Source organism: Penaeus chinensis, chromosome 7 (genome assembly GCF_019202785.1).
Source record: "Penaeus chinensis breed Huanghai No. 1 chromosome 7, ASM1920278v2, whole genome shotgun sequence".
Taxonomy (NCBI): domain Eukaryota; kingdom Metazoa; phylum Arthropoda; class Malacostraca; order Decapoda; family Penaeidae; genus Penaeus; species Penaeus chinensis.
In genome coordinates, this window is record NC_061825.1 from 2,051,100 (window position 1) to 2,061,099 (window position 10,000).

A 10,000-nucleotide genomic window follows, 5' to 3' on the forward strand; every position below is an offset into this window, starting at 1 on the left:
TCCCTCCCTCCCTCCCTAGCCTTCCACCCCTCCCTCCCTCCCTCCCTAGCCTTCCACCCCTCCCTCCCTCCCTCCCTAGCCTTCCACCCCTCCCTCCCTCCCTCCCTCCCTAGCCTTCCACCCCTCCCTCCCTCCCTCCCTAGCCTTCCACCCCTCCCTCCCTCCCTCCCTCCCTCCCTAGCCTTCCACCCCTCCCTCCCTCCCTCCCTCCCTAGCCTTCCACCCCTCCCTAGCCTTCCACCCCTCCCTCCCTCCCTCCCCCCTCCCCTCTAGCCTTCCACCCCTCCCTCCCTCCCTCCCTAGCCTTCCATCCCTCCCTCCCTCCCCTCCTTCCCTCTCTCTCTTTCTTTCTTGTTCTCTTTATCTTGGCATCACTAGATAGCTGGGGCGTAGTGAGGATTAGGAAATGATCCTATATTTACGTGTCTGCCAGACCTTTGCCAGGTCACTTACCTACCTCATGGTTGTAGAGGTTTTGCTGTTTAAAGAGCTTTAGTTCATTAGTTACTGCAATCACAGCTACTACAACCAATTTTCTTCCACCAGCACATCACAGATTGCTATCACCAATCTCTCTCTCTCTCGCTCTCTCTCGCTCTCTCTCTCTCTCTCTCTCTCTCTCTCTCTCTCTCTCTCTCTCTCTCTCTCTCTCTCTCTCTCTCTCTCTCTCTCTCTCTCTCTCTCTCTCTCTCTCCCCCCCCCCCTCTCCTTCCCTCCCCCTCATCTCGCATCTCCTTCTCCCTCCCCCCCCTTCTTCCTATTCCGTTCCATTTCTTCCCCTTACTTGCCCCTTCTCCATCCTTTTTTGTGTATTTATTCTAGAACTGGAAATATTACCCAATATTGTAAGACAGTGGTCGTTGAAGTCCAGATGGGATGTTGTTCAGGGGAGAGTATAACTAGTTTAGTCACTCTTCCATCTCCCTTGCTAACTGTACTGTGGGCTGGTGGTGGTGGTGGTGGTGGTGGAGGGGAGGGGGGGGGACGCGGCGTGCGACATCCGTAGATTTCTGTTGCGTCGGTCGCTGGAAGTGGGCGTTGCCAGTCCGTAGAGTTTTGCGGCGTAAATATTTTGCGTGGTGAAAAGTTGTGGTCTTAGGGTTTGGTGTTCTGCTTACCACCACCTCCTGCTTTTTACCTGCTTCTTCTCTCTGCTCACTCGACGCCCTCTTCTATTAGCACGTAGAAATCAAGCATTTGCCGTTCACTCTATTTTTGGCGATGACGTTGCAGTGAGATTGCAGGTTAAGTGAGGGTGTTGGCAGACCAGCGCCCACTCAAGTCGACTAACTAGCAACACTGGCATTTACATGAGGAGAGGGGGGAAGAGGGGTAAATATCTGTTACCGTTCTTGTTTTCTCTCTTCGATCTTTGTCTGTCTCTCTTTCACGCACACGCACGCACACGCACACGCACACGCACACACACACACACACACACACACACACACACACACACACACACACACACACACACACACACACACACACACACACACACACACATACACACACATACACACACATACACACACACACACACACACACACACACACATACACACACACATACACACACACATACACACACACACACACACACACACACACACACACACACACACACACACACACACACACACACACACACACACATACACACACACACACACACACACACACACACACACACACACACACACACACACACACACACACACACACACACACACACACACACACACACAATCTACAACATCACCCCGGCATCTTCTCTCGACCTTGCACCTCCTCCCCCTTCTATCCCTGTTATTATATTTTTCATTTCTGTCTCCAAGCTGCCTGCCTGCCCAAGTAGTCGACAGCGGCAGCGGGCGGCCAGTGCCTCGAGTGACCTGGCAGCGGCACCACGCAGGGTCAACCACTGACATTCACGTTTGTTGGGGTCTCGCTTTGCAAGCCTCGCCGGCCGTCCCTTCTGCGGGAGGAAGTGAGCGGAGAGAAGCTCTAGAGCGCCCCAGGGCCACAGGGGTGGCCTCCAGGCGGGCAAGGAAGAGCTACAGGGCGTAGGTATGGAGAGGAGGTTATTCAACTTGAAAGATCTGAAGGACTTGGCTCCTCCCGAGGCGCTGGTGGGGGTTGCAAGGCGAGGATGCTGGGCGGCGCTTGTTGTGGCTGGCGACCCCCATGTATGAGTTTCTGCTTAAACAGTTTAAAGTTGCAATGGCGTTGCCCCTCTTCCTCCTTCGCTCTCTTTTTCTTTCTCTTTTCTTTTCTTCCCCTCCTGTATTGCGTCTTCCCCACTCACTCCTCCTCGGCCCCGCCCTGGCTCACACAGCAACACGAGCAAAAAGCTAGACCAACCGACTCCACCATTATTTATCATGATGATGTCAGAGTTGATGAGTCACCGAGGCTTCCTTCACGCAGGAGAATCTAGCGACGCCCCGCTCGGGACTCTCGCCTCCAGACCAGCCCCTAGGCCGCTCCTGCCTCCCTCGACTGCCGCCCTTCCGACAACCATGAGGCGAGGCCTACTTGGGAGGAAGGAAGGCTAGGAGCAAGGTCCGTGGACGCGGATCTCGCCTGGTGGGACCAGCTCGCCATGCGACTGCCGCCCACCGCTTGCCTCCACGCCCGCGCTCGAGGTTGCGTGAACGGGAGAGGGGGCGGAGGAGGAGGGGGGGCGGGGGAGGAGAATAAGGATGGGGGCAGAGGAGAAGGATGGAGGGAAGGGGTGAGAGAAGCCATTGCCGTGACCTCGACGGCCTTTAGCAACGGAAGGCAACTGATTGAAGGTGACCTTGGTGCGTGTGTGCATGTGTCACCGCTATCGGCTTTGGCCTGACCTTTTTATATGGGGCAATGATGACGTAATCCAATTGTGCTCATCGAGGTGCAAAATACTGAGGACGTGGATCGGGGAGTGGTTGCGGCGGAGGACGACGTCGACCAATGCTTGGCGACAGAGACGGCCAGCACGCGGCACTGACGTAAAGCGAAATGCCCCGGCGCTATTCGATCGCTTGAGTGACGTTATTTGATCGCTGCTGACGGCGATTTGATATGCGAGACTTGGGACTAAGACGCAGAGCCCCCCCCCCCCCCCTCTCTCTCTCTCTCTCTCTCTCTCTCTCTCTCTCTCTCTCTCTCTCTCTCTCTCTCTCTCTCTCTCTCTCTCTCTCTCTCTCTCTCTCTCTCTCTCTCTCTCTTTCTCTCTTTCTCCTCTTCTCTTCTCTTCTCTTCTCTTTCTCTTTTCTCTTTCCCTTTCCTTCTCTATCCTCTTTCCTCTGTCCTCCTTCCTCTTCTATCTTTTCTCTTCTATCTTTTCTCTTCTCTCTTCTCTCTTCTCTCTTCTCTTTTTTTGTGGATAAGGAACACGTCAGGATTGCCTAAGAACGCTTATCAAGCTTTATCGTTATATCGGGCACCGGAACTCGCCGTTGGTGGGGCTCGAGTGCGAAATAAGGGTGCGACCCGATGCGGCGGCGCAGGTGTTGGGTGGCCGGACAGGTGTTCCTTAGTAATATCACATGTGTTCACGCCCACGCGCCCGAACGCTTTCACGCGAATGCCCGGACAAAACCCTTACCCGCTTCATGTAAAAACCTGCCATATCTACTTCCTCATACCCTCTATGGCAGCACATTGGGGGTGGGTGGGGGGGGGGGGCGAATTCTAAGTGTGGGCGGAAGGTTTTGTGAGCTTGTCTTTGTTTACCCCCTTGGCCGAGATGCACAAGGACGAGGACAAGAAATGAGATAGATGGAGAGGAGGAAAAAAAAGTCGTTGGAAGAGAAAAAAAGGAGATAGATCGGACAGAAGAAATGGGGAAGGACTTGAAGGCGAGGACGAGGCGGAGGGCGCGCGAGAGGCCGGGAAGAGTCGAGTGCGAAGACAAGGACGAAGTATTTTGACGTGTCTCCCCTCCCCCTCCCCCCGCATTTCCCTCGCTTCCTCACTCGTCCCTCTTACGTAGTTCCTGGTTCTTTCGAGGGCTCTTATTTCGGGGTTGCATAAGAGCGCTGGCACTGTTTTGGCACTCTGGCACCAGAGATACGCGATCACGATCACCCAATACTAACTGTTTTTTTCTCTCTCTCTTTGCAGCGCCTCCACCGCCAGCACAGTCGCCATCGACAACAAGATCGAGCAAGCAATGGTGAGTAATTAAGTCTCGTTTTCTTTGCGATTTGGATGTTTGTTTTGATGAAGGATAGTTAGAAATAGATGTAACTCCTGTAGGTGGATAGGTTTGTTAAGGTGGATAAACTCCTGTAGGTGGATAGGTTTGTTAAGGTGGATAAAAGCTACAGGCTGTGTTTTAGATAATACTTAAGATTTAAAGTTATTTTGTTGTTATTGGGAAATGTGAATTTGTAGAGGGTTAGAGGAGCAGATCAGTCTTATAATAACTGGTTCATTTATGGTTATATCTTGGGTGTCTGGGAATTAAGACGAACGTTGGCCTTCTTTTGTATTTGTTTGTTTTGGGAGATTTACGTTCGAGTGCTCATGTTACGCGGGGAAACGCGGCATGTGCGCGCCTTAGACTTTTGAAACAAGCTTCGGTCGGGCGGTTGGTGTGTCTACTTTTTTCTTTCTCTCTTCTTCTTTTTCTTCTTCTTCTTCTTCTCTTTTTTCCTTTTCTTCTTTTCTTCCCTTTCTTCTGCTTCTTCCTTTTCTTCTTTTTCTTCTTCCTCTTCTTCCTTTTCTTCCTCCTCCTCTTCCTTTTCTTCTACTTTCTTTTATCTTCTTCCTCTTCTTTCTATTCTTCTTCTTTCTTTTTCTTTCTTCTTCTTCTTTCTTTTCTTCTTCTTTCTTTTCTTCTTCCTCTTTTCATCTTCCTCTTCTTTTCTTATTCCTCTTTTTCTTCTTTCTTTTCTTCTTCTTTCTCTTCTATTTCTTTCTTTTCTTCTTCTTCTTTTCCTTCTCCTTCCTTTTCTTCTCCTTCCTTTTCTTCTTCCTTATCTTCTTCCTCTCCGTCTTCTTCTCCTCCTCCTCTTCCTCCTTCCCCTCCCCCTCCTCCTCCTCCTCCTCCTCCTCCTCCTCCTCCTCCTCCTCCTCCTCCTCCTCCTCCTCCCCCCTCCCCCTCCCCCCCCTCCTCCTCCTCCTCCTCCTCCTCCTCCTCCTCCTCCTCCTCCTCCTCCTCCTCCTCCTCCTCCTCCTCCTCCCCCGTCCCCCTCCCCCTGTCTCTCTCTCTCTCTCTCTCTCTCTCTCTCTCTCTCTCTCTCTCTCTCTCTCTCTCTCTCTCTCTCTCTCTCTCTCTCTCTCTCTCGTTCCTTGACGCTCGATATGATCACAGTTTATTTTAAATGTCCTTTGATGACAGGAATATAATAGTTCTCCCGCCAGCCAACAACTGTAGATTTTAATCTGAATCTTGGATAAGCAGTTAAAATATGTTGGAGATATTCTTGGGTGATATGTTGGCATGAGGCCTGGACTCACAGTAGGGACTGCACTGAGGAGAGGGCGCCTCGCATGCGGTCGTTTTGCACGCGAAATGTTAGCGAATTAGTTGAAGCAAAGACCCGAAGTATGGAAAAGCATAGGCCTTCCATGTCGACGAGAGGCGTGAAGCTGAGGCGAAGCTCCACGGACGCGCGACCGCCTGCTGTTATCCCGTTAAAAATTGACCACTCAGCCGACAGTCGCACTTCGGCTCGACTTCGGCACCAGGGAGAAAGTAGCTAATGTAATTACAGGGAGTGCCGTGCCAAGGCTAGGGGGGCGGGGCACTTGTGAGACTTGCCCGCTGCTTCATCATTTACGGACAGAGAATTATGCGGTGCTGCTGCGTCTGCGGAAAGGCGGAAAGATCTTGTTAAAAAGATCATAAAAAGTCCACAAGTACGGGCGGGTTTGTTGCCAGGCGGGTGGCACTGGTACTCTTAGTCCGCCCCTACCCCTCCCCGCCTCACGCGCACGCGCCCCATACCTATCTTCGCGAAGAATAATCCCATTATACAGAACTTGCCACCTCGGGGGTACTTTGGAAACATACTCAGTTGCGATGGAGAAGAGCCACGCACACGGAGGATGATACGTAACTCGAGATTGTCGCCACACCGGTCTGGTCATGATACGCTGCCTGCCACAGCACCGCCGTGCACTCGTCCCTCGCCGCGGCCGCTCGTTCATTAGGAGAGAGTCGGCGACGGTGTTATGGAGAGGGATGGAAGGAGATAGGGGGAAGACCGAGGTGAAATCCGCTCATGATGTTTATTTATGTAAAGGTTCTTATTGGTATAATTAGATAGAGATTGCGATAACTAGTAGCAAGAACTTGCGCCACGTTATAGAGTCTGGGCATTAGAAACCACACAACCTTCTGTGGAAACGCGATAACGAACCGTGGGGGTGTGCGATTTGTAGCGTAACATTGTTACCGGGCGCGAGAGAAGTTGCGAGTCGGAGTTGGTTGTATAGGGAAAGGGTACAGGGCGGGCGCAGGTGCCGGGGCGCCTAGACCGACCTGTAAAGGTAAAGGAAGAAATAAGGTCATGGATAGCCACCTATGACGGCGTCTCACTCACCTGGAGGAGGAGCGGAGGGTCCGGTGCTCAGAGACGTTGCGGAGTACGTGATGCTTTTCTCTTAGCCTGGATAAGGGCTGAAAGGGTGTCTGGTAGGGCTGGCGAAGGGAGGAGTGCAGTGGCGAGTGTCCGGGAGAATATGCAAGAGGCAATTCAGGGAAGGGAGGGGGACTGTGTGTAGTAAGAAGCAGATCAGCTTGAGAGTGGGCAGGGATCAGGTTTTGTTGTGATCCCGGTGTGGCGTGGTGCGTGTGTGCTTGTGTGAGTGAGTGCGGTGTGGAGTGACGTGTGTGTGGCCGTGGCGGGGAGCGGCGAGAGTGTGTGTGGCGGGGCAGAGTGGCGGGACGGCGATGGCGTGTGGCTGGCTGGCCGGGTCGGGGCCGACGGGTTGCCTCAGACAGCTTGGCGCCTCCTCTCAAACGGACCAGCCATGTGCACTACACAGGTACACACACCTCGTTAATGCCACCCCCTTGCCCGTGCACACGGTGGTCCCTCTTCGTGTGGGGAGGCAGGTTGCACACTTGCACCACAACATTAGGGCGGTAATGGAGCTTTGTGCATGTACAGAGCAGGTGGTGGAGGGAGCAGGGTATCGCGCTCCCTCCCCCACTCGTCTGCGTTAACCCGAGCTGTTAACACATGCCACGTGACGTAACACTCCGTCTCGCGTTACTCGGTACATTCTGAACCGCAACCACTAGCGAATCGTTACAACCTCTGTTGGCACTGCCGCCACCGTCACTGCCGCGGTCTCGACGCCTTGTTCGTGTGTCGACTGTCAAATGTAGGTTACTTGCAGGCACGTCTACGGCGCTCGCGACTCGTATGGGAACGCAGGGGGGAAACTGGCTGAAAGTGGTTTGAGAACGGAGGGAGGTGTAGTTGGAGGGGAGGGGGGGTAGGGAAGGGAGGAGGAACTGAAGGGGAAAGGGAAGGGAGGGATGTGTACTTGGAGGGGAAGGAGGAGAGGGAAGGAGGGAGGGAGGGAGGGAGGGAGGGAGGGAGGGCAACACCTCGTACTTCCCTGTATAAGACGATGTGAATAGACCCCCTCCCCATTTAGGCCAAGGTCGAGGTGGGTCATAATTGCAGGTTGCACACTTACCCGCGTGCTCTTCCGGCAGCCCCTCCTTTTCCTTCTATTCCTTTCCCTTTCATCTCTTTCATGTCTTTCATTTCCCATCTGCCCTTCGTTCGCTATCAATGTGAATCTCCTTTTCGCTGAGGTCGGTCCACTTTTTGGTATCGGAGCGCGTTGGCGTGCGCGTGGAGGGCGAGAGAGCCGACGCTCCCTGACGGCCGTGCAAGGGCTGTGTGAGGGAGGCCCTGTGCGCGTGACCTCCCGCTTCCCTCATTACAGCCGTGTCACTATCCTGGCCGAGTCTTGCCGCCTCTTAACTCCGCTTCCGCCTTTTTTCCTGCCGGCCATCTGTGTGCCTCCACCTCTGAAGCCGACCAGTTTTTCATCGGCATTACCATTTTCGCCTTTTCCGGCTCGATGCCCTGCAGGCTGTCTGCACGCCCGCATGCCGAGCGCTCCGAGGGTGGGCTGACTGGCTCGGAGGGGGGGTCGCCTCAGGGGAATGGATTTTTCGAACGGAAAAGGGCGCACTGGGAGTTCGCGACGGCGTTAGGGCCTGCTGGAGAGGGACAGAGTGACAGCATGCCATTGCACGTGCTGGACTCCGACGGGAGCTGCCTGTTGCGAGTGCTGCGTTGGCTTTACTAAAAGGTGTGAATGGAGAATGTTTCTCCCCTGCCCCCTTCCCTCCCGGGCGCTGGTGATTGAGTGGCACGAGGACCACTACTTCCTGGTGAGCCTCTGTGGTGACGACCGTTATTATCTTCACACCAAGGCACTCCCACGCCTCCCCGTCCAGGTACACCGTCCTCCGTTTTCGGGGAGGTCTAGCCGGAGGAACTGTGTGTGGGGGGGGGGGGGATGACCATGCCTTTCATTTTGTTCATATGTGGGTTGGTTCGCATAGGCCCTCTCCGATGCGCGAGGAAGGCTTGGCTTAGCTCCCCGAGGGAGTCCTGCGAGCAGCAACGCCTCCGCAGGGATTGGAGGACGAGGGACTTTTCCTTTTTGTAAGCGATTTCGTAGCACCTGAGCCGAGAGTTACAACAGGAAGTATTACAGAAACGTAAAAGGTTTTCAGCTTCCTGGAGACGCGTTTCGGCTTATTGCAACCGCCGTCTCTCCAAACGCGACGCGGGCATTAGGTGCCGTATCAGACGTCGCTTTTCTGGCCGCTATTGGCACTTTCACCCGCCTTCTATGGCTGTGCCCTTAACCTTATTCCTTGCAATGGGTAGTGCCACGGAGGGGGTAAGATATATCGCAGGTGGGCCTCATACGTGCCCCCCCCCCCTCTCTCTCTCTCTCTCTCTCTCTCTCTCTCTCTCTCTCTCTCTCTCTCTCTCTCTCTCTCTCTCTCTCTCTCTCTCTCTCTCTCTCTCTCTCTCTCTCTCTCGCTCTCTCTCTCGCTCGCTCGCTCACTTTCTTCCTCTTTCTCTCTCTCTCACGCTCACTTTCTTCCTTTTTCTCTCTCTCTCTCGCTCACTTTCTTCCTCTTTCTCTCTCGCTCACTTTCTTCTTCTTTCTCTACCTCACTCACTTTCCTCCTCTCTCTCTCTCTCTCTCTCTCTCTCTCTCTCTCTCTCTCTCTCTCTCTCTCTCTCTCTCTCTCTCTCTCTCTCTCTCTCTCTCTCGCTTTCTTCCTCTTTCTCTCTCACTCATTCATTCTTCCTCTCTCTCTCTCTCTCTCTCTCTCTCTCTCTCTCTCTCTCTCTCTCTCTCTCTCTCTCTCTCTCTCTCTCTCTCTCTCTCTCCTCTCTCCTTTTACCATATTTCAGATATCATATGATATTATTGACAGGAGTGTTATACAACAGCTCCATGACCTATCGTTTCTACAAGGAAACCGTTATAATTGACCAATGTCAGGCACGTCTTGTAATACATCAAGGTTAACGCTGAAGTAACGATGATGATGAAATCGGTAGTGATGATGATATCAATACGACCAAAATACCAATCGGTGCCTTGGACTCGATACAAAGACGTGAATGTTTTCTTTCCCACGGTTGTAGCTGGACAACAATATGTCAGGCGAGCTATTTCTGTGAAGCAGACCTATTCAGCGGAAATTGTAGTGTATGTCGTATCCTGTGCGGCGGTCCCGGTCGTGTCCTGCGCCGTGAGTCAGCCTTCGCATATCCTCCGTGGTCGTCATACACAAGGAGGGCAACACTTCATTTAGAACGACAGATATCAGTCGTGTGCTCGTGACGTCATCCATAACCTTAGAGCGAGGACAGAGGCGAACGAGTGTACCTACTTTTGAGGGAGCGTTAGTGCCCGAGGTGGAAATTATGTCATACCCGAAGCCCTGGGGACCCACCCGCCGCTTCCTGTCTGTGGGAAGCGAAGGATGGTGTGGATGAGGGCGAGT

The 10,000-nt window shown here is 53.3% G+C and overlaps 1 protein-coding gene across 3 annotated transcripts in view; it reads left to right on the forward strand.

Moving 5' to 3' along the window:
- Positions 1 to 10,000, forward strand: part of LOC125027517 (TSC22 domain family protein 2-like) — a 326,287-nt gene that overhangs the window by 306,082 nt on the left and 10,205 nt on the right. For all 3 annotated transcript variants that reach the window (XM_047616602.1, XM_047616598.1, XM_047616601.1), the window contains one exon: positions 4,111 to 4,162. In XM_047616602.1, the coding sequence (XP_047472558.1) occupies positions 4,111 to 4,162 (52 nt within the window). The remainder of the gene's footprint in view (positions 1 to 4,110; positions 4,163 to 10,000) is intronic.